Here is a 27,792-nt window from a genome sequence, read left to right as displayed (position 1 = left end):
GAAACATTGTCGAGTAAGAAAAACAGTGATACACTTATAGGTGTTGCTGGTAGAGAAATAACTCATTGTCAACGTCATGAATGAAGGTTCATTCCCCTTAACTCAATGTGCTTCCTCAGCCAGTCTTTCACAACCAGCCCATTCATAAAACAGCAGGGACGAGGTTTATGTGTGAAAAGAGGGAGCGTGTGTTCATGTGTTTGTGCATGCAGCAGTTGATGAAAGACTATCATCTGTTCACGTGAGAGAAATCTGCCATTTCCCTCTCAAATAAATCAAACAAAAGAAAAACACAACAATGCACAAATTCAACTCACCTCATGAAGTAAAATGACATCTGCGTGTTTTTGGCATTCACCTGAGTGTAGGTGCACATGTTGCATAGCAGCTGTATTTTGGAAAGTGAAAGAACACAGAGACTAATGTTTTTCTTTTTTTAGGGGGTGAAGGGACTTCGCTTGCTCTTTGACTGATGTTCCAAATGTGGGCTGATTGGGCCAGTTCTGATTCAGAAAATGCACCCAAAACAATAGAGGGTTTTTAATTAATGACAAAGCAGATTACGCAGAGCCGAAAAGACAAAAGGTTTGGTTAGAGTCTCTGAAACCATAATGTCTTTCTTCACCCAGCACCACTTCTTCCATCTGTCTTGGTATTAGTGTTGTAGTCAAGACCCCCTATCCTGAGACCGAGTCAAGGCCAATGAGAAACCACCTGTAACCAGGATGATGCGGTTGTTGCTGTAAACATTGAAGAAAATTTCCTTTTTGCAACTCATTGGCAAGCTAACCTGTAACTGTGCTCCAGAATGATTAGTTGCACTGGTGCACATAATGTTTTAAGCTGCACTACCACAACATTTAGGTTAGCCCAAACTTGTAACCAAGCCCTCAACTACATGCCACCTCTCCTATGAATCTGATAAGCTGGTAGTAAGCTAGACAGACAAACCAGACGACTGCATGCATCCAGCTAAATTCTAACCTACTTATCATTAGCTCCAGGCAGAGTGGGTGGATGCTACAGGTGGAGGTTCATGGCTTAACTTGTTCCATCTTTCTGTGTGTTGTAAAGTAAAAAAAAAAACATGTTTCTATCTCGTTTTTTATTCCTCCTATCTTCTCCTCCTCTGCATATAGGGGCCCAGGCAGCAGCCTTGAAGTTTTTAAAGTAAAAAAACCATTGGTAGCACTTCCATATAGCCAGACGTTTCACATTGAGTTGTACTGAAAAAAGTATCAGAAATCAGAAATCAGAAAAGCTTTATTGCCAAGTACGTTTTTGGACATACAAGGAATTTGTTTTGGCGTAGTCAGTGCAATACAATACAAATTAAACAGTATAAACATATCTACAATATAATATAAATATATGTGCACAGTTTTAAGTGAGTGAGAGTAAGTATAGAGCAGTATAAGATGCAAGAGCAATACAACAGTGCAGATGATCATTGTGCAAGTATGGCAGTGCAAGTAAAGCAGAGTCCAAGCTGAGCGTTAATGTAACGCATAGAGTTACAGTTTACAAGTGTCCTGTCAGCAAAAAAAAAAAAAAAGGGGTGGGGGGGGGGTGGAGAATGTCAAGGTGGTTTCCGGGCTTTCTTACCAAGGCTGGTGGCAGATGGGAAAAAACTGTTCTTGAGGCGTGAGGTTTTGGTCCGGATGGACCGCAGCCTCCTGCCAGAGAGGGAGAGTTTCAAAGAGTCTGTGACCGAGGTGGGAGGGATCAGCCAGAATCTTCCCTGCCCGCTTCAGGGTCCTGGAGGTGTACAGTTCCTGGAGCGACAGTAGACTGCAGCCAATCACCTTCTCAGCAGACCGAATGACACGCTGCAGCCTGCCCTTATCCTTGGCTGTAGCAGCGGCGTACCAGATGGTGATGGAGGAGGTGAGGATGGACTCAATGATGGCTGTGTAGAAGTGCACCATCATAGTCTTTGGCAGGTTGAATTTCTTCAGCTGCCGCAGGAAAAACATCCTCTGCTGGGCTTTCTTGATGAGGGAGCTGATGTTTGGCTCCCACTTGAGATCCTGGGAGATGATGGTTCCCAGGAAGCGGAAAGATTCCACAGTGTCAATTGTGGAGTCACAGAGGGCGATGGGGGCAGGTGGGGCTGGGTTCTGCCTGAAGTCCACAACCATCTCCACTGTCTTTAGAGCATTGAGCTCAAGGTTGTTCTGGCTGCACCAGTCCAACAGATGGTCCACCTCCCATCTGTACGCGGACTCGTTACCATCAGAGATGAGTCCGATCAGGGTGGTGCTGTCCGCAAACTTCAGAAGCTTGACAGACTGGTGACTGGAGGTGCAGCTGTTGGTGTACAGGGAGAAGAGCAGAGGAGAGAGAACACAGCCTTGGGGGGAACCGGTGCTGATGGTCAGGGAGTCAGAGACGTGCTTCCCCAGCCTCACGCGCTGCTTCCTGTCAGACAGGAAGTCAGTTATCCACCTACAGGTGGAGTCGGGCACACTCAGCTGGGAGAGCTTCTCCTGTAGCAGAACTGGGACGATGGTGTTGAAGGCAGAGCTGAAATCCACAAACAGGATCCTGGCATAGGTTCCTGTGGAGTCCAGGTGCTGGAGGATGAAGTGAAGGGCTAGGTTGACTGCATCATCTACAGACCTGTTGGCTCTGTAGGCAAACTGCAGGGGGTCCAGGAGGGGGTCGGTGATGTCTTTTAGGTGTGAGAGCACAAGGCGCTCAAAGGACTTCATCACCACAGAGGTCAGGGCGACGGGTCTGAAGTCATTAAGCCCTGTGGTCCTTGGCTTCTTGGGAACAGGGACGATGGTGGAGGACTTGAAGCAGGCTGGCACATGACATGTCTCCAGTGAGGTGTTAAAAATGTCTGTGAAGACTGGAGACAGCTGATCAGGGCATTGCTTCAGGCTGGCTGGTGAGACAGAAACCGGTCCAGCAGCTTTCCGGGGGTTCTGTCTCCTGAAGAGTTTGTTGACGTCACTCTCCTGGATGGAGAAAAGCTGTCCTCGGCGTGGGTAGGGGGCTGGTGGGGGGGAACTTCAGGGTGGAGGTTGGAGGTGCCAAGGTCCCTCTTGAGGTTGGAGAGATGGGGGTGGTGGATTGTGGCTGCAGCTGTTGGGGGGCGTCGTGGGGGATGGTTGCAGGACTGTCCCTTTGTCTTTCAAAGCGGCAGTAGAACTCGTTCAGGTCGTTGGCGAGGCGTCGGTCGTTGATGGAGTGGGGGGCTTTCGGCTTGTAGTTGGTGATTTGCTTGAGCCCTTTCCAGACAGACGCAGAGTCGTTGGCTGAGAACTGGTTTTGGAGCTTCTCAGAGTACAGTCGTTTGGCCTCTTTCACTGCCTTGCCAAACTTGTACTTTGCCTCTCTGTATATGTCTTTGTCCCCACTCCTGAAAGCCTCTTCCTTATCCAGTCTTAACCTTCTGAGTTTAGCTGTGAACCAGGGTTTGTCGTTGTTGTAACTCACCCTGGTGCATGATGGTACACAGCTGTCCTCACAGAAGCTGATGTAGGAAGTCACAGCCTCTGTGTACTCGTCCAGACTGTTGGTAGTAGTCCTGAACACATCCCAGTCTGTACAGCCTAAACACGCCTGGAGATTCTCCACAGCCTCACTGCTCCACTTCCTTGTCGTCCTCACAACAGGTTTGCAGAGCTTTAGTTTCTGCCTGTATGCAGGAATCAGGTGGACCATGATGTGGTCGGATTGGCCCAGTGCAGCACGTGGGACGGCGTGATAAGCGTCTCTGATGGTGGTGTAACAGTGATCCAGAATGTTGTCTTCTCTGGTCGGACATTTAATAAACTGTCTATATTTGGGGAGTCCGTGGGTGAGATTACCTTTGTTAAAGTCGCCAGCGACGATTACTAAGGAGTCCGGGTTGGTCCGCTCCACACTCAGTATCTGGTCGGCGAGCATGCGCTGTGCGACCTGCACGTTAGCTTGCGGCGGGATGTAAACACCGACCAGGATGAACGAAGCGAACTCACGGGGGGAATAGAAAGGCTTACAGTATGTTGCACCTGTGTTCTTCAGAAGAATGCAGCACGTCCGAGAACGAGAAAAGACCAAAGCTTCGAAAATGTGGTCTCAAGACTCGTCTTAAGTATCACTATACTACTTAGTAAGAAAAACATTTTTTGTTGAGCTTAGAAATTTTCAGATCTTTTAAGGACAAATATGGATTTTTTTTCCCAAAAATCAGACATGATTTCTGAATTAGTTTGATGCTCTCTTTCAAAGAGGTAAGGCCCAGAGCCTATCAACAAAGCGTCATCAAGCACTCGTATTTTGAAAATAGCTTTCACATAAATATTTGTTACCTTTATTAGCTTTATCTCTTAACAATTAACATCCCTTTCTTTACAAGCAAGGATGCAAGGATAGAGAAAATAAATAAACTGACTTCAAAATAGCTAAGTTAAAATTTACAGAAACCCAGAGACATTTAGAATACCTTTAATGAGCCACATAAAACCTTGAACCCCATGAAATGTGTTATATAATTTTCCAAATTCTGCTTTTATTTTTTATGAATTTCATGTTTTACAAAGAAAACTGATTATTTTAACCTTTTAAAATTATCTAATCAAAATGATTGTCTAAAATTTCAACAATGAAATAGAAGAATAACCCTCTGGTGATTAAATTATTTTGCAAAGGTCTCTAAGTGTTTATGTAATAAAAAGAGCTGCACACGTTTCATATGAATGTAAAACTTCACATATGATGGAAATTCACAGTGCATACCATTAGCATTGCATGATTCCCAGCAGTGTTGGGATTGTGTGCTGACTAAGGTTGCACAATATTAGGAAATTGTGGTCAGTCAGTCAGTCATTTTCTACCGCTTATTCCATAGTGGGTCGCGGGGGAGCTGGTGCCTATCTCCAGCAGTCTATGGGCGAGAGGCAGGGTACACCCTGGACAGATCACCAGTCCATCGCAGGGCAACACACAAACAACCATGCACACACTCATTCATACACCTAAGGTCAATTTAGAGTTACCAATTAACCTAACAGGCATGTCTTTGGACTATGGGAGGAAGCCAGAGTACCCGGTGAGAACCCACGCATGCACGGGGAGAACATGCAAACTCCATGCAGAAAGACCCCAGGCTGGGAATCAAACCCAGGACCTTCTTGCTGCAAGGCAACAGTGCTACCAACTGCGCCACCGTGCAGCCCGGAAATTGTGGTACTTATGTAAAAATAATATTGATTTTGATTAACGCACATTTTGCGCTCTTCTACTCTGGAATGGCCTACGGGGAGAGGCGGCGGGCTGGGGTGGGTTTGCTTGTTGCCCCCCAGCTCAGCCGTCTCGTGTTGGGCTTTACCCCAGTGGATGAGAGGGTCGCATCCCTGCGCCTTCGGTTTGGGGAGAGGTCTCTGACTATCATTTCAGCCTACGGGCCGAGTGGTAGTGCGGAGTACCCGGCCTTCTTGGCGTCCCTGTCGGGGGTGCTGGATAGTGCCGCTCCTGGGGACTCCATTATTCTGCTGGGGGACTTCAACGCCCATGTGGGAAACGACAGTGACACCTGGAGAGGCGTGATCGGGAGGAATGGCCTCCCTGATCTGAATCTGAGCAATGTTTTGTTATTGGACTTCTGTGCTAGTCACGGATAGTCCATAATGAACACCAATGAACACCATGTTCAAATATAAGGGTGTCCATCAGTGCACTTGGCACCAGGAGACCCTAGGCAGGAGGTTAATGATCGACTTTGTTGTCGTATCATCAGACCTTCGGCCGCATGGACACTCGGGTGAAGAGAGGGGCTGAGCTGTCCACTGATCACCACCTGGTGGTGAGTTGGATCCGCTGGGGGAGGAGAAAGCCGGACAGACTTGCCAGGCCCAAGCGCATAGTGAAGGTCTGCTGGGAACATCTGGCAGACCCCTTGGCCAGGGATGTATTCAACTCTCACCTCCGGGAGAGCTTTGACCAGATTCCGAGGGATGTTGGAGACATAGAGTCCGAGTGGACAATGTTCTCCGCATCTATTGTTGATACTGCCGCCCGTAGCTGTGGCCGTAAGGTCTGCGGTGCCTGTCGTGGCGGCAATCCCCGAACCTGGTGGTGGACACCGGCAGTAAGGGACCCTGTCAAGCTGAAGAAGGAGTCCTATCGGCTGTGGTTGGCTTGTGGGACTCCTGAGGCGGCTGACGGGTACCGTGGGGCCAAGCGTGCCGCGGCCCGGTGGTGGCAGAGGCAAAAACCCGGACCTGGGAGGAGTTCGGTGAGGCCATTGAGAAGGACTACCGGTTGGCCCCGAAGCAATCCTGGCAAACCGTCCGACACCTCAGGAGGGGGAAGTAGTGCTTCGCGAACAGTGTATACAGTGGGGGTGGGGAGCTGCTGACCTCGATGGGGGACATTATCAGGCGGTGGAAAGAGTACTTCGAGGATCTCCTCCATCCTGCCATTACGCATTCACTGGTGGAAACAGAGGCTGGGGACTCGGGGTTGGACTCTTTCATCACCCGGGCTGAAGTCACAGAGGTGGTTAAAAAGCTCCACGGTGGCAGGGCTTCGGGGTTGGATGAGATCCGCCCTGAGTACCTCAAGTCTTTGGATGTTGTGGGGCTGTCATGGTTGACATGCCTCTTCAACATTGCGTGGTGGACGGGGACAGTGCCTCTGGATTGGCAGACTGGGGTGGTGGTCCCCCTACATAAGAAGGGTGAATGGAGGGTATGTTCCAACAACAGGGGGATCACACTCCTCAGCCTCCCTGGTAAGGCCTACACCAGGGTATTGGAGAGGAGAGTCCGGCCGATAGTCGAACCTCGGCTTCAGGAGGAGCATTGTGGTTTTTGTCCCGCCCTTGGAACACTGGACCAGCTCTATACCCTCTACAGGGTACTTGAGGGTTCATGGGAGTTTGCCCAACATGTGTTTTGTGGACCTGGCGAAAGCATTCGACTGTGTCCTCGTGATGCCCTGTGGGGGGTGCTCCAGGAGTATTGAATTGGGGGCCCTTTACTAGGGGCCATCCGGTCTCTGTACAAGCGTAGCAGGAGTTTGGTTCGCATTGCCGGCACTAAGTCGGATCTGTTCCCGGTGCATGTTGGACTCCGGCAGGGCTGCCCTTTGTCACCGGTCCTGTTCATAACTTTTATGGACGCCATTTCTAGGCGCAGCCAAGGGCCGGAGGGGGTCTGGTGTGGGGACCAGATGATTTCGTCTCTTTTTTTGCAGATGACGTGGTCCTGCTGGCCCCCTCTAGCCAAGACCTACAGCATGAAATGAGCTTCCTCCGTAGGGTGGCCGGGCACTCCCTTAGAGATAGGGTGAGGAGCTCGGCCATCCAGGAGGGGCTTGGAGTAGAGCCGCTGCTCCTCCACATCGAGAGGAGCCAGTTGAGGGGGCTCAGGCATCTATACCAGATGCCTCCTGGACGCCCTCCTCGGGAGGTGTTCCAGGCACGTCCCACCAGGAGGAGGCCCAGGGGATGACACAGGACACGCTGGAGGAACTATGTCTCTCGGCTGGCCTGGGAACGCCTTGGGCTCCCCACGGGGGAGCTGGAGGAGGTGTCTGGGGAGAAGGACGTCTGGGCGTCTCTGCTGAGTCTGCTGCCCCCGCGACCCGGTCCCGGATAAAGCGGAAGACGATGAGTACGAGTACAAGTACGTACATTTTGCGCTCTCTTCTCTTTATTTTCCTTCATCATCGTGTCCTCATCACTGTTTGTGAGCTTTGGTATCTCTGCCTCTATGAACATGATTGGCTGTGCGCATTGAGAGATGTGTTTGATCCAACAGATCAAGTGGCATCTCAACTTTGCACACATGACACTTGCAATATAACATTCTACCAAGTATTTTCTCCAAGTTGTCCATTGTGATTGTAGAATAGAATTGCACTCGTTATCACAATGATAATTGTGTTGCAGTATGTTGTACAGCTCTCGTTCTAACTCCTATACTTATGTTCAGGATTTTTTGTTTTTGTTTTTGCCCCTCTGCATTGTACTCTTGTAGTTTTTGGTCATCTCTTTTTTTCGGTATGAAATATAGCTTTCTGCCACATGGCATCTCATGCGGACCATGCATCCATTTGTTTCATACACGTTTTTTTAATCAGTGATTTAAACAATGGAAGTTCAGAGCTCTACAAAACCCCCGGATTAGTGCATGTCAAATTACCAGAAGCATTTAAGAACATTGAATTGTGCAAGCTGAACAGATACAAACAGAATCCAAATCATGAGTGGTGAAGGAGTTCACTTTCAGTTCCTCTTGTCTTTTTTTTGTCCTGCTCTTACCAACTGTGCTCTCGGAGAAACACTGTAACGCATTCTATAGCCACAACTTCCTATATAATTACTGTAAGGCACAAAACTAAACAATCGCCCTACACAAATCCAAAAACCACAAGATTAGTTCACATCTTGGAATGCTCAAAGTGTGTGCTGAAAAAGGTACGGAGAGAAAAAAGAGAAGGGTGGGAGAGTGGGGGTCAGATTTTTAAATTTGACTCAGTTTGTACAGAGACAGGAAGGGAGGGAGGGTTTTGGAGTATCCAGTTGAGGTCAGGAGTTTTACTGTAGGTTTTTTTTTTATGAATGAAGACTGAAGGAGAGTTTTGCAGAGGAACGAGAGGGAGAAAACAGGCGAGGAGGAGGGGTGTGGTGGGGAGGCACACTTCCTTTTACGCACGCAAGGAAGAAAATTTATGAATGGGTCACATCTCTCGAGTTGCTGCAAGTGTAAACAACATACTTGGACGAAGAACAGTAAGCTTGCGATGCAAGCAAAGCCCTGCTGAGCACTCTAACTGTGGCGTTTTAGGGCTTTTTACACAAAAACACCCAATTAGTAACATGACCAAACTACTTTAATGAACTTTCCCTGCTATAAATTTAAGACACCTACATTTAAGACAAAGATAACCCCTGAAGGTGCTGTCAGCGTCCAAAAACAAACACTAATCCTCCTTCGCTTCTTTATGAGCACAAAATTAAAGTTAAATCCTTCTTTTAACACTTCAAAAGCAATAACAGTAAATCAGTGGAAACAACACTGAGCACGATTTTTCAGTTAAAACACACATAAATAAAGGTGGCCCTGCAAGTACATCCAAAAGCATGGCTGTTTGCATAACCTTCCATACAGAGCTCGCTTGTTAGCCCCGAACTGAAGGACCAGATGAAATTGATTTACCAGATGTGCAAGTATTGCTCAATAACAGCTTTACCCCCTGCCTCTTCTTTAATTTAACACTCTAACGTGTGTTTATTTCTCTTTTTCCCCTTCTCCCTTTTACTATCTCTCTTTGCCCCCGTTAACACTGCCACACCCATTCAGGTAAAGACTTGACTCAGTAAACAACAATGTTTAATTTTAACAAGGCACATCATTCAATGGAAGCTCCGGCTCATCTAGGATTAAGGCTTTGCTTTACGTTTTTTTGTGGTGGTGTGTGTGTGCGTGTTTTAGATTTTCCAAAACAGGTGAGTCACCTGTTTTGAACATTGAGTTGACGGTAAGAATGCCTTTCACTTCAGCATGGAAAACGACAAAGTTAACAGACAAAAGAAAAAAATATTAAAAAAACAAAAACACAATGATGAAGACATACATAATATACATTTAGTATTTCTTCATCATAGCACCAGTCATATGGTGAGAAAAATAAGGTATTGAGTAAACATTTTGTCCTCAAAGTTGATGTTGAAGAAGGGGCAAAAATGAACAACTGTAGAGATTTGAGCGACTGTAATTGGGCAAAATTGTGATGGCTAGACTACTGGATCAGGGAAACTTTCAGCCCAGGAGCATCTCTGCTGTGGCTAAGTGACCTGCCCATCAAACTGGAGCCACCATGACCCTGCAAATAACACCCAGGTCAGCCGTTAGAAAGCTCTGACAGCTGATTGGGTGTTGAGGCCAGCGGGTTAAGTCGACATGACCCTTGTGCGCCCTGAGGTTCATCTACACTTCCTCCTCACATTGTTGGTGAACAAACAGCCACAGTGAACAAGGCCTTTGCTACCCAGTGGCCGATCAGTTGGGAGTTGTTTTTTAAAAAGAAAAGAAAAAAAAAAAGAAATCATGCAACGTTTGGACACAAAAGATGCATGGTTTCAATCAGAGAAAGTGGCTCTGATTGGCACCTGGATCTTTCAGTTTGGAGAAGGGTTTACTGTTGAAGTTCTCGTTAACCATTTCAGCATCCATGCTGGAGATGGCCTGAAAAAAAACTGTTTGTAGAGCAACACGTCCTCCCACCCAGTTCCTGAATTGCCATTGTTAGGACAAACAAGAAGAAAGGGAAACTCATTCAAATAGCAGCTCAGTTGTGGGGCCCAGGAATTTGCTTTTCCATTTTGCACCTTCCGATGTGCACAAAGGCTCCACCTTTGTACCTGCACCCTGAATAATTGTGTACTGGTTTCCTGGGCTGTGACCTATTCAGGTTTTCGAAGGCATGCAAATGAACGACGGTGGCGCATATTGCTGCAATCCAGATTCACTGGATGACTGGGTCATTAGACTTCTTGTCTCTATATAGCTTTGCCTGCCAAAGATGTTACTGTAATATTAGCCAGTTATTGCATACCAACCCAAGCTTCTGCAGACTTCTTAAACTCAAAGTTTTTATATCCTTTTTAATAATATGCATGTTTTTGCTGGAATGACATGACCAGTCAGAAAATAATAAGAACAATAATGAAAAAGTTTAAGATTATCCTGCAACCAATGAACAATAACGGTTGTAAAAATTGTTGTTTTAGCTTCAGCTGCCTTATACACTAACCTGGAACAGTCTATTACATCAAGTCATGGCATATCAACAAGAATCTAAACACAAACATGTTCTCTAGTTTGGGATGCCTCGCTTAATTTTTTTCACTTTTACACCTGTGTAACACAAGCTTTTCATTACGCCAACATGCATAGTAAGATAGGGCACTGTGTGACAGCAGCTTTAGACACAAAAGCAAATTGTTCACATTATAGTTTTAAGTAGGCAGAAAACCTAAAGTACTCACAGTTCTCAGAGTGGAAATCAGGAACAAACTGCTCGTCACTGTCAGGAACTTGCGCTGAAATGAAAACAAAAAAGATCTTTAATGTATTTTAGACAAACTCTGACCTCAGTCCTCCTTCATTCAGCCGTATTGTCTCTGCTCTGTGAAATCTGAGTCATGGGATCATTCTGATAACTTTCACTAAATGATTTTCACAGCTTACAACAGTTTCTTCAATTCTTTAATTGACAGATCAATTCAAAAGACCACAAAACTCTTACACGAGTCACGCATTTTTTCCTACACCGGCGGCACAAACCTGGGACTAAAAGCTCTAAGATTGAATGTGATACACTAGTAACAATTTATTGAATTACACGTCACTTTCCCATCACTGCTCACATTTAAAAATTGTTCAAACCATAGTTTTTATTGTGAAATATTCCTGTATTGGTTTTTATTTCACAATCATTTTTCCGTCAGTCTGACAAACAGGGCTGTGCGCCCCACAACTTCCATCAACATGTTAATCACAGCCATGTTTTTTTGTTTGACCTGTGGATGATTTTAACCCCTTTCTGCACATTTCCACAGCAGAATCAGACTGGCAAAAACAGGGTGATCAGGGCTAAACTAGAAAGAAACTTTTCTTTGTTGGAAAAGTGCTGGAGCACAGAATTCTGAGAATAGTTTGGATTTTGTCTTGTCCGTGTGCAAAAAAGACCAGTTAAGTAAGTCAAGAGGTGACCAGTGTCCATCAAAGAAGATGCGTTAATTGCAAAACATGTCCTTTACTAATTTGTTATTGAAAACAAAAATAAAGCAAACTAAAAAAATTACAACTCTATGGACCATATATAAACAAGTCAGTGTTTGTATATGTTAGTGTAAGAAATATCCACCTGTTTGATGTTATGCCTGTTTTTAAGTTCAATTGTGAGTATCTGCATTTAACAAAAAGATTAAATAAATAAAATACAGTATATTTTAAAATAAATATTAATAGTATTTTATTGAAAGTAAGCACAAAAATAAGAACTTAAAATGTATTTGTGTTTATATATACATGCACAAATATATTTTTTTGCATTTATTTCTTACATTACCCCACCACATTATCTGCATTAAGGCCAGTCAATCAGTCAGAAATTTTTCTGATCTATTTCAAGGACACATAATTATGTCAGGAAACATTATAGGGTCACCTTATACCAGTTTGTAAAAATAGATGAATCAATACAGTGATCTAGCTTGTGTGATGCTACCCCTGTTGCAGTGGCGTAGAATTTCAGAGGCCCTGATTAGGCACTCTTCCACAATGAAACTCATCTCACTGAATAAGCAGAGCTGGCAAGGCCAAGCCCAGGTGCAGGAGAGCTGGATGAGCACTATTGTACCACTTTCCAATTCAAAACCCATTCATGATTATCTTTTTGGAGCTATGTGCTTTGATTCTCACCAACATGTTGGAAAAAACCTAAATTATTTGTCCAAATACATCTAAGATTGAGAAGGGCAATGGCATTTCTTTGAAATAACAGCCTTGCCCTAATGATAGAGTTACACCTTAAACCAATAGCATTTGGTTTATAAGTTTCTATAGTGCTGCAGAAAACTTGGGATAAGTGTGGAGAAAATAAATGTTCTAATTTTTATGACATTAGATTCATTCACTCCATGAGATGGAAGTGCACCAGATCACTAGGTGTCTGGTGCAAAAAAAAAAAAAAACCTTTCCTTTTCCAGCTTTTTTAAAATTTGCTATTGTTTTTGCTATTTGCTGTTTTCGTATTTGCAGCATTTTTCCTCTTGCTTCTGCCTATTTTCTGTGTTTACAGAATGTTTCTTTTGCAGTGTTTTTCTGTTGCATTGGTCATTGCATTGGTCATCATTCATGAAATATGCAATTTCCATCATTTGTGTGTTTGCAGCGCGTTTTCGCCGCTTGCTGTTCGTTTGCACCTGTCGGCAGCTGTAGTTTGAGGTATTTGGGGCCTTTTGTACTTTTGGCAAAAAAATAGAACCAGAACACTAATTAATTTCTTCCTTTAAAAACATAAATAAATAAAAGCAATTCAGTTAACAGACACTTTTGAAGAAAGGACTGTGAGTTTGCAACACATGCAAGAATCTGACCCAAGCAAATGCTCTCCCTCCCCTTTTCCAGTATTTGGTTTTTGACACAGTGATACACAATGCAGAAACCAAAACTTACAGACAGAGGGCAAAAAGAGGAAATAAGAAATTCAAATCCACTTTCATGTCATCACACTCTTTTCTCTGCAGAGGAGACCGGATGACTCTGCTCTACAGCATGTTCTGATAAATCGCATTTTTTGTTATGTAACGCTGTATCCTATGATTTACTATATTACAATGATATAATCTTCTTTTAAGTTTTTAGTCATTTGGCCTCAGGAGGGGCCTGTATAAGACAGAGCAAAGGCCAGTATTTAGTTTGGCAGAAACACCAATCAATCACTTCCACTAGTTTCAACATGTCCAAAACAGAACACGCAGGACCCCATAAAAAGCAGCAGAAAAGAAATGATGAGCTTCAGACATTATCGCAACCTTGACTGTCTGTGTCTGCACACTTTCCTGAGTTTTTGTGTGTGGACGTGGATCTGATTTGTTTCCAGGAACACCCCGTCAGGAGCTTTGAGATGCAAGTCAGCACAAGAAGAGAAGTGTGTTTATATGAGCCCAGACGCATGTTCTCCCAGATACATCCAACCACCTTGAAAAAGTTTTTTTTCCTCCTTCCCAGCAGGAGATCCTGGGAGGAGTCAAGCAGCCGAAGAAATATAAACCTAAAGGCCAAAACGAGACAAGATGTGACAAGTTCCTGAACTCTTGCCTTTTAGAACTTCACCCTTTCCGTCTCTCCCTTGCTTCCGCTCTTCTTTGGTGAACAACAAGAAAAAAAAGAAAATATCCCTCTAGCTAACCAGCTTTTACAACTGCGGTGGATTTGTCACAACTGCAATCAGTCATGATAGGGTCTTTAATTAATGCAACAGGAAAGGAAGGTCTTAGCCAGGGGAAGCTGAAAACAAGCCAGTACTTAAGGTTAAATAACGCTTTGATAGGGTAACACTTCCATCTCCCTGCTTTCTGTTGCCTTGATCGCTTTCTGAGAGTCAACAATAAGCCATCACATTATTTGTGAGTTCAAGACATGGCATCCTTTAAAAGGCTGCTTTGTCCAATAATAGGAAATAATGACTTAAACTTCCCAGAGATGAAAAGGATGTGTCATTATTGGATTTAATGTGATTATTTCTTCCACTGAAGAAAATGACAACCCAAAACTAAGATAAAAATATGTTGCAGTGAAGTACCGGCAAAGGTGTTTGTTCTTTACAGCAAGTGATATAAAACCCATAATTCAACCAATGATTTAGAATAAATTAAACTGTTTAAAAAAAATTATTGTCAGCAATTGATTTCCTCAAATAACCACATAAGCAACTCTGACTGTTTTCAAGAGCCAAACCATTGGCTGCACAGATTTTTTCCAATTATATATTAGATGATGAACAGTGAATATTATTTAGTTTTTAATCAGATTTTATGTGATGGATCTGTACAAAATAGTCTAAGTTGGTCAAGTAAAATGAAAAAAAAGAAGAATAAAAGAAGAATAATAAAACTGAAAATTGTTGTGTGCATATAAATTCACCCTCTTTGGTATGAAGCCCCTAAAAAGTGCAACTTATGTACGTGCAACCAATTACCTTCAAAGTGGCATAATTAGTCAAATGAAGTCCACCTGTGTACCATCTAAGGGTCACATGACCTGTCAATACAAACACACATTTTCTAAAAGGCCCCAGAAGCTGCAGCACCACCAAGCAAGAGCCATCACAATGACCCAAAGCATACTGCTAAAGCAACATGAGTTGTTAAGAGGAAACATTTATGTGTTCTAATGGCCTAGTCAAAGTCCAGACCTCAATTCAATTTAGATTCTGTGTTGAGACTTGAAAATTGCTGTTCACAAGTGAAATCATCCAACATGAAGGAGATGGAACAGTTTTACCTTGCGGAATGGCAAAGATCCCAGTGGCAAGATGTGACAAGCCTATAGAGACTTATCCATAGAGACTTGCAGCTGTAACAAAAGGTGGCTTTACAAATTTCTGACTTGAATAGTTATGAACGTTGAAGTTTTTTGGTTTTTTGTCCTTATTTGCTTCACAATAAAAAAATATATATATGCATCTTTAAAGTTGTACGCATGTTCTGTAAAGGTAATTGTGCAAACTCTCAAACAATCCATTTAAATTTCAGGTTGTGAATACTTTTGCGAGGCACTCTAACTGTAAGGTCACTAGATGTAATGTGCTCCTGTTAAAAAACAGTACATAATTCTTCAAAATATAAAGATGGGAGATCATCCCGTTAAAGTAAGGCAGGCAAATTTTGAGCCACATAAGTCAAGACATATCTACAAAAAGGTGGCTACTTAAACATATCTACCACTGGAGCAATGATTAAAAAGCTTAAACAGCTGGAAATATTGAGGAGAATGGTAAAACTGCGGGAACTTGGAGTCAGCAAATCTCCATAACAATTTCTTTTAAGGCTTTTTTTCACATCTTAACAAGGGGTGCCAATAACAATAGAGGCAACTGTATTTGTAGCATTTAGTTAAAAAGTGCATTTTTTTATCTGAACCTTTAAGTGAGGTCTACGGACACCTTTGAAGCGACACCTATTGTTGCAGCTTTATTGGTACTGGTCTTTGTCTGAGTAGGATGCTGGTGTGAAGTGGGTTTGCAGCTTTTTGACGCTGCATGAGAAAAGGCGTAAAAGCCAATGTGGATGCAGCACTGTTTGTCCTTAGGATAGGTTCAATCAAAATGGTACAGATGCTTCCACAGTGTCTGATTGCTGTTGCTTAACTTTACAAATTTGCCAGTCTTCAGTACGCTGTGACTGACTCATAGTTATTGCATTGTGATGTTTTATATTAGCATTAACATTTTATAATCTTTAGGAAGAACGAAACTCTGTCCCAGAACACATTTAAAGCTGCCGCAGATGTTACAAACTCATCCATGGTGTGTTTAAAATAGTATTCGGAGTCCTTATTTAACAGTGCAACTCTGCAAAGGATTGCCTACAGTATATATTGCAATTACAAGTAATTGTTTTATTTGCTGCATGGTGGTGCAGTTGGTAGCACTGTTGCCTTGCAGCAAGAAGGTCCTGGGTTCGATTCCCGTCCGGGGTTCTTTCTGCATTGAGTTTGCATGTTCTCCCCGTGCATGTGTGGGTTCTCACCGGGTACTCCGGCTTCCTCCCACAGTCCAAAGACATGCCTGTTAGGTTAATTGGTCTCTAAATTGCCCTTAGGTGTATGAATGAGTGTGTGCTTGGTTGTTTGTGTGTTGCCCTGCGATGGACTGGCGACCTGTCCAGGGCATACCCTGCCTCTCGCCCATAGACTGCTGAAGATACGCACCAGCTTCCCTGCGACCCACTATGGAATAAGCGGTAGAAAATGACTGACTGACTGTTTTAATTGCTGTGCAAGCAACAACCTGCAAGTGAGGCTTCAGGAAGAAGAGCTAACTTAAACTGCTATGTATAAAGTTGGATTTACAGTGACACCAGATTAATCCAAGGGTTCTTTGGATGATAAATGGGAGAGGAAATACAGAGTCACAAACCTTTTTTCAGTCCCTTGTTCTTAGGGAAACATCAGATCATTTGAAAATTGAAAGGGATTAACACACCTTGTCATTTTTTGGTGGAGCTGATTAATTGTAAAAACTGATATGAATCACACTGGGCTTTATGTAAGAATCTCGAGTAGTGACAAAACAGTGGTTAGAATTTTGTTTAGATGTGTTGCATATTTAAAGCTAAAAAAACCTCATAGACTGGCGACCTGTCCAGGGTGTACCCTGCCTCTCGCCCGTAGACTGCTGGAAATAGGTACCAGCTCCCCCATGACCCACTATGGAATATGCGGTATAGAAGATGAATGAATGAATAAAAAGTCATTTAAAAGTAATCAGTTATATGACGTGGCACAGAAAGTACATAGTGATTTGGGCGATAGTTGCACAGTTCTTTAAACTACATGCAAACTTTACACCTTAGACATTCAAACATATAAAAACTGAAGTTTGACTCCAGTGCTATAGAGTTTGGATGCTGGCGCCAAAGGACTTTTTGGTATCTCTCTAAACTTTATGCATATGTGTCAAATTTCCAAAGTTTTGGTCAAAGTATGGTCAGAAGCTGATTGCTAAGGGCCACTGTAAATCTATTTCAGCACTCCTAAAGAAAATATGCATAAATATATGTTTGGGTTTAGAAAAATATTAATCATATTCAATATTGTTGCAGGTTTGAAGATATAGCTGGGATTTAGACCAACTTTGATAAAAGATAAAAGATTAACAGACATTTTCAATGGGCATTGGAAATAGCATTCATTTTTTCCTCTAAATCAGTCTTCGCACCTTCATGTGAGATTTAAGCATTTTTATAATCTCCATAATTCATCAGGGATATTTAACTTTCAAGAGAACTAAACTTAAATAAAATGGTTAAGCACATTGGTAAGAAAAGAGGACGAGGCAACGACAAAGCACGATAACAAAATAGACGTAGTAATTGACAAATGGGCAAAATAACCCACAGCCTTTACTTCGCCTTCAGTGGTAGCTTTTGAATATAAACCAAAAGCATTAATGGAAATTAAGGTTGTGTTAGGATACATAAGCACATGCTTTCAATTAAGACTTGAGGTGAGCACAAAGGACCAATCTCCTTTAAGAACACAATAATGTAAAACAGCCAGATTCATCACTGTGCAAGTAAGGCAACAACAACAACAAAAAAGATGGAGAGGGAAACTTTAAACAGGACTCATGAGCCCGATGAGGTTCACATTAGAATATAAATGTCAAAACTGAGCAGCATTCACCCTTTAAATCTCCACATCAAAGCACATCAAAGCAACAGACACAGCAAAATTTACACCTCTGACTGCGGTCCTCCTTTATGGACATTTACAGTCTCTGTGCTGATCAACGCTTGGGTCCAGATCACCACAACAGATGCTCCAAATGACCTACATCTTTTGGTACTTTCCCTTCCCTCTTCATATGCTGCAAAATTATTGTATTACAGCTCACGTCAGCAGTGTTGTTATTAGGTCAGCTCATTGACAGTTGTCTGTAACTGGGCCTCATTTCATCGCTATGTGCATTTGAATGACACAAGCCAAACAGGCAGTTTGTTTGCATTGGCTGCAGTCTGGCACGCTCTCCACATGCCAACATGGCCAAAGTAGGATGTGCTCAAAGCCAATAATGTCCTGTCTGTGCTCACTCAGGCTGCTTTTTCATGGGGAAAAAGGGGGATTGTGTGGCGTGTGAGTGTGTGTGAGCAGAGCCGACCCAAGACTGTATGGGGACCTAAGCAGAATGGGATTTTGGGTCCCACTTCCAGTTAAACTAATCAAAAATATTTATTTTTTAATGTTTTTGTGTTGGGTATTTAACACCCTAAAAATATTTACTAGCAATCACAATATTTAGCTTAAGACTTTACACTTCACATGATGTACACTAATAAAGCAGTAAATAAATTGTAAGCTCTGTTATTTCTCTGACTTATTCAGTTGAGGGACACTTTTCTAGTCATATCAACCACTCAAAGTACTTCAACACCATGCATCACATTCACCTCTTTCACTTGCCAACACCCATACTGTACATTCATACACCGGTATACAGACCGCTAGGTAACTTAAAGTGGTAAAGTAGTGTGTGTTTCACATGTGAATATAAGTTTTTTCAAAATATGTAAAAACCCTGTTTCACATTTGGACATTGTATGTGAAATAAATGGAATATTGTCCCATGTTTTCCACATTTGTATCAAATCACATGCGGGAAAAATATTGTGTAGTAACAATTGAACACGTACTTTGTATGTGGAAATGTTATTGTGTATTAACATGAAACATGTGTTCCAGGTTTGATATATTTTCCTTTGTGTTTCACATGTGAAAATTTCACTTGGTAGTAACACAACACATGGGATAGGCTTCCATACATGAAAAATCTTCCTTGTAGAAAACATTTTCCACTGTGAATTTTGGTGTAATCACAGGTGGAACATGTGACCACATGTTTTTGAAACAAATGATGACTGTTAACATAGCTATGAAACTATGAATATATTTATGATTACATGTCAGTTGCTTTAAATTGTAAATAAATATACATATAATATACATTTTAAATAATTGTAAATCCTTTTACATAAACTCTCGAAGCAAATTTAAAAGCAAGATACATTTTCTTGAAAATAACAAAACATAAGGTATCTGGATTCTGTGAGAAATCGAGGATTCTTAGTTTGCTTATGCCTTAGGCTGACCCTGTGCGTGTTTCATCATAAAATATCAGTTTCTTAGCAAGACTCGGGTCTGTTTTAGGAACCACATCAAATCCTCTGTGCTTTTGTGTTGAACATTAAATTAATTAGCAGGATTGTCACAATCAGCACAGATAAAAATGCACTGAGAAGACTCACCTTCTGTAAGCCATGTCTCTTGTAGTTGGCTTAAATCCTGGAAGAGGTCTGAGTGGAAACAGAAAAGAAAGGCAAGAGTGAATATTCACCATAAAACAGCTAGGTTTCACTTTCTGACAAACTGACATCATTTCAGTCAATTACAAATCTGTTGAGTTTCTCACTCTTTACCTTCAGATTCCTGAGGGGGTAATTCTGTGTCCATGAATTTCCTTTTTGCTGCCATCAACAGTCTATTTAGGGGCCCATTTCCTTGCGACTTCTGCAAAAGCAATAGATGTTAACAGAATCCAACAGGGCACTTCAACAACATCACTGTGAAAAACAGTTCACGGCGATTCTTTACAGTTCTTCAGTTGGGCAGCAGACACCAATTGTGCACGTCTGACCGGGAAAAATCATAAAAACGCATAATACAGTAAAATGTTTTGTGATGCATATTTAACAAGACCTCATCATGCGTAAGAAAACCACGCATATGTCAGTTAGGGGGATTATTTGACCAAAGTAGTCATTTGGAACAAACTAAACCAACAAAAGAACTCGACAATCACTTTTAAATGCACACAGAAGTAGCTTTGTGGAGGCTTTTCTATCCTGGAAGTCGTAGTTAGGGCAGGCAAACACTTTTATCCCAGTCAAAACTCGTGCAGAAGCGACGCAGGCACGAATAAAGCCGCGACAAGCAGCGAAACAACAAGGCTTGAAAAAAACACATCTATCAAATAAAGCATCAACAATAAGAACTGAGTAAAACGTACATTTGCTAAAGGGTAAGGCACTTGCTGGTCCAAATATCCATCCATCTTATAATCCATCCGTTTAACCGTTTGCGGTCATTTGCGCTGAGTTGGAGTGGGATCCACGCAGGCTGCAGGGAAGAGGAGGGAGCGCTGTTTGTGAATGGAGCTGCGTGGAGGCTGCATGCATAATGAGCTCCATTCACAAAAAATGCCGAGGGGAAGTGATGGCGAGTGATTACCCAGTGAGCTTCGGCCCTCTTTACAAATATCTTTTGTGCACTTTTGTGTGAGTGAGTGAGTGTGTGCGCGTTGATTTCACAAGCAAATAAACAATTATTCCACATTCACTCATCAAATGATGGGATTTTCCTTTTTTGCACTGGAAATCATATTTATAACGGTGAAAAAATTCTGAATGGTTTCATTTGCCTTCTCTTTTATTTATTTCTTGCCACGTCTTCCCTGTTTGTTTCTAGACAAGTCCTGAAAGTGTGAAGGGAAACAGATGTTGCGTTCACGTTGAGTCCTCACCCCGCTCCTTCCGCCCCTCCAAATTCATCTGAATTTAGATTAGCTTTATGTGGAATTGATTTAAAAGTGTGGAGTGAACTGTTATTTCTCCAGCAGACCTAATTTTGGTGAGACTCACTCTTCGAGCTCGGCTCCTTTGCACGTCTGTGATTGGTTGGTTTCTTCTCAAGGACTCGAATTTCTTGCCTTTATGCGGTTGAATTCACCGACTTCTGAATGAAGTCTCGGTTCGCTCTGTTAGCCAATCACACAGCTAATCGTCGGGCTCCTAGCAACAATGGGCGGAGATGTCACTCAAGCAGCCAATCAAACTCTTAGCAGACTGTGGGCTTTTTCTACTGGATTTTCCAGTTGTTTTTCATTCACAAAAAAGGAAGGGGGGTGGGGGGTGAGAGAGAGAGAGAGAGAGAGAGAGAGAGAGGGAGGAAAAACCCCATTCATAAAAACTTGCCTTCGCATGAAAGTCCTGATATGTTTTTTCACCTTTGCCTAGGAAAACCTAAAAATGCAACAATCCTGTTGTTTACCTGTTTTCCTGCCTCTGGCTCTGTTGTTATGAGAGCTGTGATCAGAGCCTTGGAAGAAAAACAACCTCTCCACTCTCTGGGTATTTCAAAAATGAGTTTTAAAACCGACGTCTAGAAGCACACGAATTTCCATTCTCCAAATGTTGTGGTTTAAGTCCACCTCACAAGGAAATCACAGCATTTAAAATGCTCAGGGGCAGTTCTTGTATGACAGGGCCATAGACAAACCCCTCCCTCTGCCCCAAATCCCCCCTATATGTCTCATAATGCCAAAGATAACCTGAGTAAATACATGAAGAAGCACTTTTTAAATGAAGTTTTCATTAATTAAGGGGAAACAATCTAAACCTATCTGGTTGTATGTAAAACAGTAATCGCTGGAATCTTGGTTCCATGTAGTACAATGCCATTTATAGTCTGTCAACCATGATGCACACATATCACTGCCCTCTGAGAGGATGGTGCCCTGGGCAGCCAGCCACATTCAACTTCAAATAAAATATAATTCCAAACGTTTTATAAAATAAAATGTTAAACGACCTAACAGTCCAGCTAAAGTAGCTATATACCAAAATCAGCTGTGTTGACATGTTAGCTTTGTTAGCCTCCCAAATATGTATTTTTAAAGGCTGCCACTCTCCTAATTGTTATCAACTACATTTTGACCAACAGAAAAACAAACCAATAAAGAAATAAATTTTGAAAATTCTTGGACCTTATCAATTTTAGAATCAGTAGCTACTTTACTATTTCCAGAAGGAAGTGTACACCCCGCCACCACCTCCCGCCCCCTCTTTATGGCACTATTGGAAACATAAGGCATAGAGTTTAGATTGGATTTACGTTTAGTTTCAGCAGTGAATAAGATTCAGAGATATTTCATGAAGCATGTTAGGAACATCTGTGTCTTCTTCTTCCTGGTGCCTCATCTGCACTGTACAAGTTACTTCCTGTTTAATGATATTTAGATGCCCATTTAGATATACATAACAGGCTATAAATATTGAATCAGGTCTGCTCTAATGCTGATAAATTTCACTATAGTACGAGGCAGGCTTAAACAAATTTAAATTATGGTTGTTAGTTGCACTCTTAAAAACTCCACATAAGTTGATGTGAAAGCTGTTGAACAATCTATTGATTTCTTTCAAACTTTTTATGAGAGCTCCCAAAAAGCAGTTTTTAAAAGATGATTTCATTGTGAAGGGAAAGGACCTCAAAAACAACTTGGCCCTATGTGAAATAGTAACCCCCCCGACCATTAAGTCATGAATTAACTGTGATTAAACAAATGTTTTTGGGAAGCTTTGATTTTAACTAACCAAGAAATAAACCAAATATGACACATCTGTCAACATAAAGTAGACTTTACTTTAACATATCGCAAAAAGCAACATTTCATGCCTCATTCTAAAGAAGCTCAAGAGCACATGAAAAACAAAATGAATGACATCTATCAGTCTGAAATGAGTTACAAAGCTATTTGCAAGGCTTTACAACTCCAGCGAGTGACAATGCATTGCATCTGACATAAAACTAATACAGCATTTAGGAAAAAGAACATCATAACAACAGCCAAACATAGCGATGGTAGTGTAATGTTCTGGGGCTTTTCATGAACAAGAGGACTTGCGATAATTGATGAAACCATGAGTATTTTTTTGTCAAGCAAAAAGTCCTGAAGGACAATGTTTATCCATCAGTTTGTGACCTTAAGGTCAAGTACACTTTGATTATGCAGCGAAACAACAATCCCAAGCACCTCAAAGTTTGCCTCTGACTTGCTCAAAGAAGGATGCAAAATAAAGGCTTTGCAGGGGCCTAGTCAAAGGTCAAAGTTAATCTAATTGAGATGCTGGTCTGGCTCTGTGGCCCTGTAATCAATGGCCAGGATGGCTCGAATAACTTTTTACCCTTAAAAATTTTTTTTCTTAATTGTTCCATGGTGTACGCAGTTGAGCCAGAAACATGCATAAAAGATGGTCGGTGAAAATAAGAAGACCTTGTTTGCTATAACAAAAAGGATTTTTCCTTTGATTACTGAAAAGGAAATAAATAATTTTCAACAAGCCTGCTTCTTTTCAAATTCAAACAAAACTGCTAAATTATTTAAAACAAAATTAGTACTCCATTTATAATGTTTGTTTAATCACTTGAGAGATGACCATCTAATTTCCAATTAGAAACAAACTTCTTAGTTGTTACATTTAACAGGATTGAATTATACAGGATAAATATATTGCATTAAATGTGTAAAATCTTAAAAACAAAAAAAAAACAACCATTGTTTTTTTGACTTCCTAAAAAGATCCTCTGTAAAAATGTTACTTGTGCGTAAAGAAATGTTTTATTTTATGGCCATATAAATGCATTTTTCTATTGCTTCATATTTTAGTTGACCGAAACTTGACTAAGACTAAAGACAATGCAGCTGACTAAATGAGGCGAAAACTAAATTACATTTTATTAAATGTATGTGACTAATAACTGAATTAAAATCTGAACCAAAGTCAACAGCATTATGAGATTATGTATTTAAGAGAAAGCAAGCAGATAGCAAATGCATGGAAAATACTTGTAGAGATATATGCTGCTATGCTGACAACATCATGTTGCTACAAGTCACACAAGATTTACAACATCTTTAGACCATTTAGGATGAATTGTAAAAGTGAAGACCATTGGCAGTAGTTATTGATCGATTTCCATGTATTTCATTTACAGAACACGCACGCACGCACGCACGCACACACACACACACACAAAGTGCTGGAAAACATTGTGAAATCTATTGTAATAGTCATCCACCTCTGAGTCTAATATAGCTTCGTCAGCAGTGAGATAAGTACTGACAGAGACAGACGGGAGACGTTTTAAGACCAGTGCAGCACTGTGGAGTGGACTCAAAGTGCTTATTGATCAAAGCTGGCTGTGCTTGATGGATGGATGAAATGTTATTACAGCCTCAAATGTTGTAGTTATGGAGAGAGTGCTGAAATGGAAGCAAGAAAGAATGAAATACTTAAAAAAAAAAAAGTCAAATTAAATACGAAATGGATGGAAAGACGCACATAGAGCAAGAGGAAAAGAAGAGAAGACAGACTCATGAGGCAAGGCGTCTTTGGGGGAGGGTGTTGTAAGAAAGGCTTGTCGACAACACCTCTTGGGTTCTGCTCTTTTCCTTTCTCTGAAGCTTTTTCTCTCCTCCCATTCCATTGCCGATGGTGACTGATGAAGAAACAGGAACCTGATAATGCAAGGACATCACATACAGATTACTGGAAGCATAATGCATGACCCTAACAATCAATTCCGTAGCAGTTTTTTAATACCTGAATGGAAGACTAACAATTGGAAAAGCACCATTTAGAAATTTGGTGGATGATTTCTGACTTCTGATTTTGTAAAGTTGAGCCCCATTGATACCGATTTTGCCCATTTAATTTTCCTTTAAATGCTATAACATGTAAATAACATAACTGCATTTTCTACTTTCAGAATTTTGTGCTTCACTTCTTAAAAACAGGATGAGGTCACAGTGCTTTCTCTATCCACATCTCTTATAATCTACAAATATTTCTAAATAAAACCAGCCAAAAAAATAAATTAGAACATGAGTCCATTACAAACAAGATCATATTACACTGACTTTTTTCTCTCTTCTTTGCACCCCTCGAAACATAGAAATTCCATTATTTTTGTAAGATCCAGACAGTTAATGACAGCTTTGTCCAGCTTAACATTTGTCAAGAAAAAGCTCGGCTTTACTGTCAAATGTGTTCAATTATTAGATCATTTATTCATTTATTACAACTATAAAGAAATCTTGTGGAGCTTTTCTTTTATTAACTCTCGTTATGTGTATTAGAACCTGAGGCAATGTCACAGTGGGTGTGTGTGTGTGTGTGTGTGTGGTGTGTGTGTGTGTGTGTGTGTTTGAGAGAGAGCAGTCTGTGTTACACAGCTCTTTAGTAAACAAGGCTTTATTTCTGTTTTAAAACTATGACAAAATGTTTGTTCTTAATGCTTGCTTTAACTTGTTCTAAAAATCAATTCACCTTGGAAGGAGAACAGCTCAAATAAATCAATAAAGGATGACTATTAACATGGCTTTAATGTCTGTCTGACCACAGATTTACCTTTCAAAGTTCAACAATGTCAACAAAATATATTTTTCAAAAAGTTCCTTACTTTGTTTGATCAATAACACCTACCTATGTTAAAAGATATTTCATAGAGATTTTTAGAATTGTTCTCTATTGGAAGTATTGCACTATTTTTTAAACAGCGGAAATTGAGGGAAAAAATACCAAAATCAGAGTCAGTGCAAATGGCTGGTTGTATACATTTAGACATAAAACTGTTTTAGAATACTAAATTGCCTGCATAAATGCTAAGAAGCAACGCAGTAAATTCTTGTGTCAGTAAGTAAAATTTGTGGGTTTTTTTATTGGTTTGTGTGAAATATTTCACTTCTCAGCTAGTTTTGATCACCTCATACATATCTGCTGTGGTATAGCAACAGTTTCAGATCCATTAAAAACAGTCAGTCTTCTTCTATACTGCTTCTTCCATAGTGGGTCGCGGGGAAGCTGGTGTCTCCAGCAGTCTATGGGCGCGAGGTGGGATACACACTGGACAGGTCACCAATCCATCGCAGGGTAACACACATGCACACACCTAAGGGGCAATTTAGAGAGACATGTCTTTGGACTGTGGGAGGAAGCCAGAGTACCCAATGAGAACCCACGCATGCCACGGGGAGAACAGGCAAACTCCATGCAGAAAGACCCACGGCCGGGAGTCGAACCCAGGACCTTCTTGCTGCAAGGCAACAGTGCTACCAACTAGGCCACGGTGCAATCCCCATTTACACCTAACACTCTGTCAAGAAATCTGTGTTGTTTGGAATGAGCAAGGAGGAGCAACCCTCTCTCCTATACCACACCAACTGGAAAGTACTCCTAATATAGACTCTGAGACAGTAGTGCAGGAGTCTCACATCCCTTGCATCTTTCTTGCTTGGCAGTACCCAGAAAGGTTTTGTATAGTGTCTTTTTAAAATGACAAAAAACAATAACACCTTTCCGTAAGTTCCCAACAGTCTCACATCTCTGCTGCCAAATCGGAGCCCCCAGGGCTGTCCTGTGTCCTGCCTGCAGTGTGAAACACAAAGTGGCTGGTTTACATTCAGGACAGTATTTCCTACAAGAACAATACACACCTCAAAATAACTCCAGTCAAAACAGGGAGCACTCTGTTTGTTGCGTAATTTTTATTTTTAAAATGCTTCCTCCAAAGGTCAAGCTGGATTATTTCAATTCGTGACCTTCCTGAAAAGATTCCTCTGTTCACAGCAACACTGAGAAGCAACACTTCATATCATGTTGCTCCTCAAAGATTTGCTCCAAGAAGACATGCTTTACAGTAAAGATGTCTTAGTTTCAAGACATCTGTGGTGCGCAAGATTGTCTTTTTACAGCGAGCACTCATTTTTACAGCCAAATAGTGTTGGCTGTAAAAAGACAATGTAGTGCTTCATTGTAAAGTGTAAAGAAAAAGTCACAGGACACAAAATGATCACGTATGATACAAAAATCTGAAAAGTTTGGAATGTTCAGCCATGCTAAAATGAGGTTGTTTTTTTTTCGGATAGAAAAATAAAACCTTTAAGGGGTTCACAAGCATGGCTTGTCAGTCCACGTTCTTTTTCCTTTTACCCAAAGAATGTAATAACCCAACACAAAGTATTGCAGAATTTTGAAATGAAAGGAAAATGATACATTCTCTCTACTAACTCTTACAAATAAAAAATCGAAAAGGTTGACATACCTTTGCAGTCAGTCTCGCTGAATCAGGTACCATGAAAAGCCTCATTTGGCTACAATTACAGTTGGAAGTCTTTTGAGATACAGCACTTTGGAAAAAATTTGCCCTTACAAATTTATTTTTCCGTAATAAAACTATTTTTACAATCAGATAAAGATAGCGAGTAGATATATAAAAAAAACAGTTTTAAAATTATAATGGAAGCTATCCAAACAACCAGCTTTACAGATTTAGAAACTGACATTTATGCCCAAATTACTTCACAAAATAGCTCAGGCTCAATCAGATTGGATGGAAAGAATTTGTGAACATTAGTTTTCAAGTCATTCCATTAATTCTCAATTGGATACAGGTCTGGAGATTTTTTGGGTCATTCAATCGTGAGTATATGTTTTATTCTAAATCATGTGTATCAAACTCCAACACTTATCCTGCATGTTTTAGATGTGGTCCTTCTCCAACACACTTGAATCAAAATACTGAGTCATTAGCATGTCCTTCTGGAACTTGACATGCTAAGAGCTGCCTTTGAATAAACTGTTTTGGACCAGGAACTCATCTTAAAACACACAGGACACTGCTGATCTAACTGATTCTATATGTTTAAAGCTGTTGTCCTGCTGGA

At 41.4% G+C, this 27,792-nt stretch overlaps 1 protein-coding gene across 2 annotated transcripts in view; it reads right to left on the bottom strand.

The window, feature by feature from the left end:
* The window catches only part of etv4 (ETS variant transcription factor 4), a 49,811-nt gene extending 29,320 nt beyond the window's left edge, over positions 1-20,491 (bottom strand). The window contains exons 1-4 of one of the 2 annotated variants that reach the window (XM_047376911.1): positions 20,299-20,491; positions 19,709-19,799; positions 19,538-19,585; positions 10,991-11,044 (exon numbers count right to left, since the gene is read on the bottom strand). In XM_047376911.1, the coding sequence (XP_047232867.1) occupies positions 10,991-11,044; positions 19,538-19,585; positions 19,709-19,799; positions 20,299-20,355 (250 nt within the window). In that variant the 5' untranslated portion in view covers positions 20,356-20,491. The remainder of the gene's footprint in view (positions 1-10,990; positions 11,045-19,537; positions 19,586-19,708; positions 19,800-20,298) is intronic. The other variant, XM_047376910.1, reaches the window with a different exon arrangement.
* Positions 20,492-27,792: the final 7,301 nt, after the last annotated feature.

Source organism: Girardinichthys multiradiatus, chromosome 10 (assembly GCF_021462225.1).
Source record: "Girardinichthys multiradiatus isolate DD_20200921_A chromosome 10, DD_fGirMul_XY1, whole genome shotgun sequence".
Lineage (NCBI taxonomy): Eukaryota > Metazoa > Chordata > Actinopteri > Cyprinodontiformes > Goodeidae > Girardinichthys > Girardinichthys multiradiatus.
The sequence above is the reverse complement of the archived record's forward strand: the minus strand, read 5'-3'. Positions and strand labels throughout refer to the sequence as shown.